Source organism: Gymnogyps californianus, chromosome 2, assembly GCF_018139145.2.
Source record: "Gymnogyps californianus isolate 813 chromosome 2, ASM1813914v2, whole genome shotgun sequence".
NCBI lineage: Eukaryota > Metazoa > Chordata > Aves > Accipitriformes > Cathartidae > Gymnogyps > Gymnogyps californianus.
In genome coordinates this window covers 33,325,815-33,337,845 of record NC_059472.1, presented here as the reverse complement: position 1 = coordinate 33,337,845, position 12,031 = coordinate 33,325,815, and the positions used below count along the sequence as shown (strand labels likewise).

Sequence of the window (12,031 nt, the reverse complement as noted above, 5' to 3'; positions counted from 1 at the left end):
TGAACCGTAATGGCAGCCAAAAGAAAAGTACCGATCAGTTGAAAAGTTAGACTATTCTCAATATAGATTCATGCTTCAATGCCTTTCTAGAGATGGCCAAGTAAGAAAAGTATCCCTTTTTGCATAATAAATGATTAATTGTACATCTCCAATCACATCTGGAAAACATTGCTGAGTTTCATTCTGAATAGCTGACATTCTCTGTTAATGGTTTTGTCAGCATATGCTTCTTTTGCCTCTTGCAAAATATTTGATAAAATATTAATGTAGATAAAAACAAAAATACAAAACACAAATTTTCCTATTTTCTGATAAATCAGTATGGCTCAGCGTAAGCTTACCAACATTTTTTTCCACATTTTACACCATTATCAGAGTAAAACATGCTTCTTTTCCTGATTTACTCTGAGACTATGGGAGGGAGACTAGAAAGCAGGCAATCCCAGCCAGCAGTGAGAGAGAGGGAGAGCTTGCTCAGCAGCCGGACTGGAAAGGACACCCCACCCCTCTAAACTTCTGGGGAGAACATTCCTTTTCCTTCTCCAGCAGCTGAAAGTAGACTGCGGTTAAAGAAAAGAAAAAAAAAAAAAGAAGTAGAAAAAACTAGATTAGGAAATAATAAAGTGCTGGGCTGATTAGCTGGTGATAATGAATCTTTTCTACCTTCAGAAGCTAAGAAGCAAAAAGAAGTAGGGTAGATGAGAGCTGCCTCTCTCCAGCAGCCAGAGGGGTGAGGCTGAGCGTGGCAAGTGGGGAATACTGGCTGCTGGGTGGAGTGGATGGATAAAGTGGGTGTGATTTGTGACACTCCTTGGGAAGGAGCCACCACGGCGCGCTCTGTTCAGCCAGCTTCGCAGTCGGCCTCCTCTGACACAGTGATACGTTTCAACCAGAAGAAATTAAGCATTAGACCACTATAAAAATTCAAATGATGCACCACAAAACAAAATGGTACAATTTGATACTAACTGCCGGTTAGCACTTTCTGGTCAATATGACAATCATCACTTAATTATAGGCTTGTTTGCGGGAAGTTCAGCCTTCTAACAGCTATAGTTTTAAATATAACACAGTGATTAGAAACAGTTATTAACAGGTTGGTGCCGTTATTCCCCTTGAGTCCCTAAAGGAGAAATTAGAAATCCTATTTGAAGATGAAATATGACCACTAGAGGATGCAGTCAAGATCCTGAATGAGTGAGGCATCCTGTCCTCACTTATGCTCTGCAAGACCAGCCAGAAAATAGAACAAATACTTTCTGGAATATTCGGGTGAATAAATGGCAATCCAGAAGTTAGGGAGAATTTATCAACTAAGTAATGTAACTAGGAGAGCCCAGAAGTAAATTCACAAGCCCTGCTTTTAGTCAATTTTTCCTTCTCTTGCATATTCTGTGGGTTTTTCTTTATTTTCTTTTGTTAGTTGTTCCTCCTTTCCCTACATGATCTGTTGTCTGTCCATCCCTCCAATCCACCCTTCCATTATCCTTTGCTAGTGGTTACCTTCTCATCCTGACAGTTAATCTCAAGAAGCCATTCACTGTACCAGTTGAACCTGGGATACACCTCTACTGAACACTTATGGGTACCTTCGATTCAGCTATTCATTGAACATATTGAATAACAAACCCCAATTATTTTTAAAAATCTCTCTCTCATTTCATATTCATTTACTTGCTACTTTAGTCGATTGATTTATTCTTTCCCCATCCATCCGGCCCTCAGCCACAAACACTTGCTTAATCTTGCTTTCTCTCTCATAACCACAATTACTCACCCACAACTAGTAGATCATCCTTATTTAGGAAATTACTTGCAATTTGGAGAGGGCAAAAGGGATACCAACAACAACAACAACAAAATCCAGGACCAAAACAGGAACTACTGGCTTGATTGATATATCAGTGATGTAAAAAAAACCCAACCAAAATCAACCCTTGAAAATAATATGTTTCTTAAATAGACTTGAAGACAGACTCCCAATGCTGCTCATCAGTAGGGAAACTTCTGTGCTAAAACACAGGGAAAAGTGATTGATATGCCCCCATGATTATCAAAATGCATTTAAATTAAAGTAGAGAAGAATGTTTCAATTCGGCCATGTCTTGTTTTAACTATTCAGTATTTTATTTCAAAAAATATTATTTGTTTCTCTATACCTTCCCTTGGCTATGGTGGATGCATTTGTTCCTTTATTTGCATCTCAGTAAGTCAGGCTTTTCTAATCTGTGTGTGAATATTCATCTAATTTTGCTGCTGGTATCTGCTATTCAACTTTGGCTGAGGCCTGGATTTTGCAATTGAAATCATCACACATCTTGACTTCATCGGGCTGGGGAAGGTCATAAGGGTCTTCCTTCATAAAATCTGTATAGAACTGGGGCCTGAGTGTGTAGATTAACATATTAAAGTATATGGCGTAGAATATATAATATACAATATCAGCTCATTAACATTACCTCTGAAGCTTAACTTTTCCATCTTTTCCATTTTCCCTTATGTTACAGTTTTAGTGCAGACCGCTAACCTCATTTTTGTGTTTAATTCTAAGTCAGTTGTGAGGAAAAAGGTTGATAATGGCTAAATTCAAGTGATCCAACATCAAAAGAAATTTTCAACATTTGGACAAAATAAGACCAGGTGTGAATAAAATATCATATTGCAATAGTGTTATTAAAGCCATTAAAGTACATTTGAATCCGGTGTTCTAGTCATTTTCAAAGCTGACATTTGTAAATGTATATAGGCAGGACTCTTGTAAATTTAAAACAGAGCATTAAGACTTGCTCTGGAATCTGTAACACCATCGTACTGTATTTTGTTGATACGTAATAATTCATAATTTTGTGTCTTTGAGCAGAGGCCATCACATTTTTATAACTGAATCGTATCCTTGTTGGTTAGCATATGAAGCAAGAACAAAAATGTTACTAAAAAGAGATGTTTGTAGCATCTTGGCATAGGTATGCAGTGTCTTTGATAGCACACTTCGTTACATATCCTTAATATCTGTTCTAACGAATGGTCTTAAGGATTTTTTTTGTAATTTGCTAACTGCTTTTAAGTTAGAGCTGTTGTATTTCCATCTTGTCCCTTTGATAAATGTCACGACAGTGTGAATCTTAGACAGCCTTTCTGTAATTCTGAAGGAAAATAGGATAAATTGTATTATCATTTCTGTCTATGAAATTTATTTCTGAAGAGAATGCCATACATATTTCTGAAATGAATGCCAAATGTATTTTCTAGAAGTGAGTGCCATTGAAAGCCAAGGCAGGCAATTTATACCATGCATAATAATGATATTAATTTTTATGGTGTGTATAAGTTACATTTTGATTAGTTTTTTGCATGATTAAAAATTTGCAAAGCCTTTATGGCCCCCAGGAGCCTACCTGTAATAAACAGCTCTCACCTTCCAAACCATAAAACAGGTCTGCAGTACTTGAACATTAGAGCTAATTGCCTTGCTACATCAAAGGGAGCACCACAAGACTGAGAAAAATCACAGAAGGGGGGGTGGGGAGTGGGGGGCAGTTTCACCTCTAAAGGTTATGTGTTTGTGGCTTGGTGGAGCCCTGTAAAGTTATGGCCTCAGAACTGCTGTTTGCGATTAAGTTGATGGGGAAAGTCTATCCCGCAATCTCTCCCTGCTGCTGACACAGAGTCTTTGTTCACATTCAGATTTCTCAAACTGTTGCCAGGGTCAGGCTGAGGTCAGACACCACGATGATGTATAGGAGAACATGTCTGGGAATTTCTCTCACACTTAAAACACATACCAGAAAAACAGGAGAGCACCCTGCAAAAATTGTCTGATGAGACCCAGATGATACTGTAGCTTTTCTTTTAGTACCTTCATAATTTTCTTTCTCTTTGCCTGACACACACACAATGTTTTATTAATGTGTGCCACGATAGCCCTTACAATTTTATGTCCCCTCAAGATAAGGACACTCAGTAGCACTTTGACACTTCATTTTCCAGCCCAGGGGGATTGGGCCAGTAAATCTAGTAAAAGAAGCAATGCGTCCGTTCCCAAGGATGAGTCGAAAAGGGATTGCCATCGGCTCCGTGAGGCCACGGGGCCTGACACTGGATACGAGCCTCATGTGTGCGCACTCGGCATTAACACAGCCCGAGCCAGGCATGATCACAGGCTCGCAGCATCCCGAACCGCGCTCCCCCGCCACCCTGACAAACACAGCCCCGCTTCCAGCTGCGACAGGGATGCCTACCATGTTTGATTAGCTATCATCGCGGGAGGGGGCGGGGGACCGCAGGGGGGAGAGCGCTAAAACAGCACGAGGGGGGTTTCCATTCTGATGGAAATTTTTTTTTATATGCAATTATTTTTAAAAGAGGGGACCGTCTTTCTCCCTCTATTGTTCCAAAAAGTGGACACCATGCTTAGTCCTAACCTATTGTATTTTGATATCAATGCAAAACACATTGATCAGTGGTTGAGATCTGGTGGGTTTGGGGTTTTTTTTTTTGGTTTGGTTTGGTTTCCAAAATTGCAGCTGTGTTTTTCTCTTCCAATTTACAAAAGATTTTGCAGGGAGTTGAGAATCGGATAGGTTCACCACATCGATCTGAGGGTTGTTTGCCTAGGCATACGGTTTCAGTGCATGGCTGGCAAGTAAGGCACTAAGCAGCAATTTTTTTGTGCTCAGCTGCTACATATGACAGAGGATATTTCATTCGGCTGTCAGAATGTTATTAATAAAACATGGGGTGCGAAGAGGGCCACTATTTCCCCTTTCAATCACTATAGCATTTACAATGAAAATTTTATGCAGTGTGTAATTTTCAGTTAATGCTTGACACTTAAAATGTCGGTAGCTGCATTTTGTATGGTTCCTGAAGGGTTAATTGTATCATGTTCCCTGCATAAAAGCTCTGCTTATCAAAAGTGAATAGAAGAGTGTATGCAAATGTGTGTCTGTGACCTTTTGCCTTTCCAGGGTTAATTTATATGGTCATTAAAGATTTTATGAAATTGAGCGGCCTGGTGCTTCGAATCCCATTTTACCTTCACCTCCTAATTTATATAATTCCTACCTGAACTGGGAAATATGATTTTTATTTTTTTTGTGTGCTGCAATGAAAACAGCATGCTGTGCTGTAGGGAGTTGCAAGTCTGGTTATCTGGCATTACTCAGATTGCTAAAAATTCATTAAAATGTGACATCAGCACAGTGAGAGACAAATGATCACAGGATGAAAAGGAACAGTGGGCCTTTCACGGATTAGTGCTACACAGCCCCAGCATAGAAGCTAACTGCATAAACAGATTAATCCACCAGTAGCAGCATAGCTAAGATTTACCGAATAATTAAATGGGCTTGAGTTACTGTGAAGATTTCCATGTAATCTAGCTGGTGTGAACACGTAAGTGAGGTGTGGGTAATGCTGCTTCCTCAGAAGCCATAGACCAAGTTGCATCATTTATCCTGAATGGCTCCCCCTGGAGACAAAATCTGAGACTTCTCCTGCAAAGCCAGAGGTTTATGTTTAATACAGTACCTAATACCTAATACTTACTTACTGCAATTAGCGGGATACTGCTGCACTAATAGGATTTATATTTGAATTCCGCCCCCCCTTTTTTTTTCATTTTTCTTTTTTTTTTTTTTTTTTGGCTCCAAGATGCATTTTTACATATGCTTGCTTTTGTTCCAGCCAGGTGTGTGTGTGCATGCATGTGTGTGTATTTTAACACAAATAATTTCTAGCCAAAGAATATGAAATGACAGGCTTTAAATCTGTCACACTGGTGGACAGTGGGTGCTCTGATAAAGACACGGTCAGAATTTCTGGATAGATTTTGAAACATTGCAAATTATTCGTAATTAATGTCCAACCTCTTTATAGTGCTATTCTTTCCCTTTTCTTCTCCCCACCCCTCCTTCCCCCTGTTTTGCCACCCTCTGTTAGTGCTGTTCTTCTTACAGGACATGTTTTTTAACTGCTGTTAAGTGGTCACTGAGTTTCTTTTCTAAGATCTTTTCTGTACTTATCCACAGAAGAACAAGGTGAAGATACAGAAGGATCTGCTAAAAGTACATCAGTGGCTGTGGCTGATGATAAAGACTCAAGTGAGAGAGACAATAGTGAAGGCAAAAAATCTAGTAAAGACTCTGGTAAGATGCTAGAATTTTGTTTTCCCCCTTTTTTAACTTATGAAATGCTCTTTCATTTTAAACTGTCTGGACATTCCCACTACTATTCATTTCATGTGCATTTTGCATGTGATTTCTATCAGTAGCCTCCCATTGACCTATTTTTAATCATAACCATCTGACAGGATAGATGCGGATAAGTTGAAGAATATTACAGGACGACCAGTGAGATTATTTTTTAATCAAATCAGTTTGTGTGCTTGTAATTTTTTAAGCGCCTTTCATTAATCTTAGCTGTACTTGTGATTCCTCTGATGGCATATTAATTTTTCATAAGCATAGGATTAGGTACCACTTGAATTTTTTCTTCAATCAGGTTTTGCCCCCCTTTTAACCCAAAGAATGTGGGTTTTTTTGTTATTATTATTTTTTGCTCTTGCTCTCTGATCAGTTACTCCCAAGAATCTGGCCTCTTCCTGGGCATTTATTTGAGGCATTTTGAAAAAAATACACAAAATCCAGTGAAAAAGTTTACAGATGATTCAGCCTAAGAAAGAGGAAATATCATTGAAAACGGATTATGGGTTGGGTAATTTTGATCTCCTGGAATAGACAAAGCCCAGTAATGAAAGCTACTGTCTTTGAAAACAAAACCCCTATGTCATGACATTTACTTGTGCACAAACAAACCCAGGGCCAGCATCTGGTGTAGATACCCAAGGCTTTTTCTGTGTTTGATTTGGCAAATATGTGACTTCATCCATGCTTTTTATGTATGAGATGGAAATCTATGGTCACAATGAATATTACATTGGCTACTTTTGCCGCACGCTATACCTAGTTACATTATGTTGGATTCACTGAAGCAGAAGAAGTGCTGAAACAGGTTGAAGCCTATTAGTTTCAGGTAGTCATATATCTTTTCCTTGTATGCCAGTGACAGCAGCATACAAAGGAGGTTGTATTCCCCATAAAGACATATAGTTGTAGAGAAAATATCATTTTACGTATGAGTTTCTTTACACCCAAATTCTCCCATACTGTAATTTGCTCTTTACATATTAAACATTTTTGGATTTATTTCCAAAAAATCTTATAGATGGCCCTTTCTATGTCGAATCAATTCAGCAGACTGACTTAAAGATTAAAGCTTTCTTTAAGTTTGCTTGTTGGCGTGCTAAGGTCGGTACCCATCACAGTTTAGAACCTCAACTGCTCTTCAGTCACTTTATTTTTCGAGATCAAGAGACTGAAGAAAGGCCGATGATGACAAGGATGATGTTGAGCAAGAAACTGTGTTGTGGTTTAAAATATATATCCCCTCTGGCTGGCTCTCTGACTTGGTAAAAACTGTCTGCAGTACAGTAAAGCCAAGCTCCCAGGCCGACGTAGGTCCTCTTGTGCAGTCTCAACAGGGGCTATCCAGGAGACACTCACCAGAAGAGGGGTGACAGCCACCTGCAGCCGGCATTTCCTACCATACACTCTGCCTAGGGGACACTGTGAACCTCTTCAGGGAGTTTGTCAGCCCTCTCTTTTTCCTAGGCAGGTCCATTTATAGTTGTTCAAGAAAGAATACGGTATTAAAGCTCCAGCAAAAATAATGATGGAATCTAGAAAAAAATACTGAAGGGGAATTCTCAGAATTCCATCAGGATTAGCCGCTCATAAGGGCCAAGTTTAATTAGGACAAACCTATATCCAGATGCCTACTGGGTGCACTACAAAAAAACAGCATAATTGTTCTGCATTCCCGTGCCAGCAATTACACAAATAACTTTGCAGTAAGATTCATATAAAAACAAGGGCTGAAATACATGATTGCCTTTGTGCTTTGCAGAAAATAGTTTGTACTGTAACATCCTAAATCTTTTAGAAACTTTTATTTTCCTAATCTAAATTAATTCTGCATATGTAACATTCAGACTATCATCTTAATTTTCACTCAGCTGACAAGTATTTCTAATGACTGCATAACTGCTTATGTATAATTGAATGTTAATTTGGGCTTTCTCATGAATTGAGTGTTGCAAGTCTTGCCAAAGAAATCTCAGGAAAACCAATAAATTAATCACAATACTAACAAGTTAGACAGGAAAGTGGTGTGACCCCTCTTTAGCATAGAATCTATTAGACGAGAAAGGATTAACATGTATTTAGTAACAGTGTGTTTGTGTAAGCTGTTGTGCTGTATTGCTTACCTTATCTCAAGGAGTAGAGCTTTCAAAATGAGACTTGGCAATATGCAAGTTATATTTGTTGAATATTCATTCAGAATAGAAAAGCCTACTAATGCCTCATTTATATTGTCATTTAAATCTAGTGCCACTTTAGATTAATTATAATCCAAATTACAGCTCTATGCAGTGCAAGAATTAATATGGAATTTATCCAGATTAATACATTTGCATTGAAAATGTAATATGTCTCTGCCATGGCTAAGGGGAGCACTTTTTAATAAGATAGTAAACACGAGGAAGGATGGAAATTAACCTTCATTATTGCAATGAAAATTATCCTTTCATTCTACTCTAATTAGAAAGAATACTTTACCAGTAATTATAATTTTAGAATTATTTTGAGGCTGAATAATATCATCTGATGTGTCAGAAGTCTTAAATTATGCAATCTTTATCAAAAACATAGATTCATAAATAAGAAAATAGTATTTTGATTATGGATTTTCCAGGATATTTTTTTCACTAGTATACATATTTTATTAATTTTCTCCTTCTTGTTAGTCACACAAACATTTTTATTTTTATTTTGGGGTTTCAAAAATTTTACGAAGGTGATGACATCTGAATTGCAGTGAATTATGTCATTTTTATATTAGCAATCTTACACAAGTTAAATAATTCTGTAACTGACAGGCAGTCATTGACTAGTCTATTTCATGGCACTTATTTATAATTAAACTTAGGTTTTGAGCTAAATGTATTGAAATCACATTATTCATCTAAAATAATGCTGCCTATTTTATATTATAAAATGAATTACAGTTGTTTCACAATTAGGAAAAAAAACAACAAATAATGTATCTCGAGAATAAAAAGCGTGTATTTAAAACATGAATAACAACTGAATTTAGTCTTTTCCTACAACTGCCTAGTAAGAATAGCACGCCAGTGGAACCTCTAGCTATGAAAACAGTGCCACACAGCATGCTTGGGACCAGAATATTCTCTCTCCTCTCTCCCGCCTCCTTCAATACCTTTCCTATAAGACCGTAACTTTGTTCAGCCTCCCTACAGGAAGCTCCTTAAAACAGTGAATTAACATGGAAAGCAGAAAGCTGATACAGTAAGACGAGGCACTGAGTTGTAATAGCTGGACCATTGAGGAAGGAGCCGATCTCCTTTGGTTTTGGCACGTATACTCTGGCTTGGGGGGGTTCAGTCCTCACCACGTGCAGGGGCGAGTGGTGTCCCCATGCCAGAGGGAAGAATCAACCTCCCTTTTTTTTTGCAAAGCTCACCATAAGTCACGGACTCGGTTACTTTACTATAGGCCAGATGGAACTTTGGTCATTTAAGAAGTAACAGTGCTTGGGGTTGAATGAATCCAGAGCAACAACAACAACAAAAACAACAGAGCCTCTGTAAATTTTAACAGTTTATACAAATATCATAGTAAACATAGTAAAAAGCTGTGCTTTGTTATGCATTTATTGACCCCAGCACAGTGTTTTATAACTCTAAGGTTTTATTATATTAACCGCAAAAGAAAATTTAACCAAAAAACCCCCTTGTTTTTATAGAAACAAGAACTATGTGTTTCATGATTATTATAGGCCCTTTGAAGTAATTAAGTTATTCCATCCTGTGGTGGAAGATGATGTGTAATATTAACCTTGTGTGTGCCCAGGCGCACACAGAGTGCACTCCAAGCTAAATTTCACTAGCAGTTAAATACCACTGCCAAAACACAGTTAAATGCATTTTCACAAGTGAATTTTGGAGTAGAATTTGGATCCTAAATTCTATAACAACCTGTTGAGAACAATCTATCATGATGAGCGGAAGAGAAGGAATTGTTTTATTTTGGTTTTTAAATTCATCTTCCTGTATAACAGTGTCCGTTTACACCAGCTGAGATTCTGGCCCATTTGTCTTTAAAAAGGGACATTTTAAAATTGACATATGATAAAGGTAAGAAGCGGTAGTCAACTGTTAGACATTTTTGACAGTTGGAAGTGAAGAGAGGTTAATAATTTGAACCTATCTTTCTAAAATCTGAGGAGCAACCTTTCTCTGTTAATATAGTAAGTCACTTTTTTACTTCCCATAATTCTCACAGTTAAGACATTTAAATAATAATGGTGTATTGCCAAGTAAATACAGATAGGCCAGGGACTGCTGTATTATCGTAAACCAAAGTGAGTAATAAAATGGTGCCTTATGTGATTGCATCATGTAGATTTTGCCTTTAAGCATCCCTAGACCTTCAGGTCATTGGCACAGCACTGACTGAGTAGTCTAAATGAGGCCTCCAGGATCAGTTCCTGAGAGTGTAAAAATTCAGTGGGGCTCCAGAAAGCAGCTTGTTCAGATATTAAACTGATGTTGACAAATTGGTCATTAAAAGTAGGGAAATATTGCAGGAATAAACTTCAATTTGAGCAAGAACATGCAAAAATTACTGGTCTAAATTACACCAAAAGAAATAATTAGCAACTTAGGAATGAAAAACAATGTGTGGGGAAATCACCATTAATGTATAAGTCATAAAATATGTTTATGTTTTTTTAAAAAAATGCCTTTCAGAAAATGTCCCTGTATGATTCAATTTTCAATTGTTTATTATTGTACCATGAGGGTTTGGTATTTACCTTGAAAACTGTTCTCTTATTTTACTTCTCTTTAATGTTGCTCTTGTAATATCAAATATTGCACAAAGTCTATATGAAAATAATAAGAATAAAAAGTTCTTGGTTTTGTCTACAGAAAAATACAAGTATTTTCTTTGTTCATGTTTACTTTGTTGCCAAAACATCCATGACCTTATTTTAAAATTAATCCTAGGTTATTGTGCAATGAGGTGCAATTTGTTCATTTATATGAACCTTATGTGGATTGAAAAAAATCAAGATAAATCTTCATGCACAGCATACAATCAGATTACCCCTGGACTATATATTTACGTTGGGTCTGATAGCAATCAATGGTTTAGCTTCATTGCATTTCAAGATGTATTTGCACCCAGTGTCCAGTGATAGTGTCCTCACCCTGGAAATAATTTAGTTGCAAATTGACTGGAAGATGGTGAAAATTGAAAGTTAAAATTAGAAATACTCATAATAAACAGCAGAAAAAAGGTCAGATGATGCCGCACTATGATGAGATTGGAATGGTTGGTAAATGAGGTTTTGTGTTTGTCGTGAGATGTATGTGACATGCCTACCCAATGCTCTTGTAATATCCAGCCTAGCAGAAAAGATTATCTGGCAAATTGACGCTGGAAAGAATTTTCTGATGGACTGGGAAATTAGAATGGCACTCTTTTCTTTGATGTGTGCAAGACTGGGCCGCATTACACAGCTAGTTCAGGCATAATATTAAATATAGTATTTAATACTCTAATAGTAGAACTGTCTATAGAAAACAATTATTTTCTGGTTTTGATCACAAATGCTGGAGTATAAAAATTCACAGTGTAAACATCTAACGCAATCCCAAATGACTGATCTTTGTATATAATTAATATTAAGTTAGCTCTGAAATCCTATTCTCCACAGTATTTCTTTTAAAGCCTCACTATATTTAGCTTCAGAATTGTAACCAGACAGGAGTTATCAAAACAGCACAATAATCATATTGCTCAGACAGTTTAGAAAAGAGAGAGGGTAATTAAACAGCAGCAAACTAATTATTTTGGAAAACAGGATTTTTAAGCAAAAGCTGATT

The 12,031-nt window shown here is 37.2% G+C and overlaps 1 protein-coding gene across 1 annotated transcript in view; it reads left to right on the top strand.

The window, feature by feature from the left end:
* The window catches only part of ZFHX4 (zinc finger homeobox 4), a 127,167-nt gene that overhangs the window by 96,571 nt on the left and 18,565 nt on the right, over positions 1-12,031 (top strand). Inside the window, exon 4 of the mRNA XM_050891392.1 lies at positions 6,030-6,146. Within this exon, the coding sequence (XP_050747349.1) occupies positions 6,030-6,146 (117 nt within the window). The remainder of the gene's footprint in view (positions 1-6,029; positions 6,147-12,031) is intronic.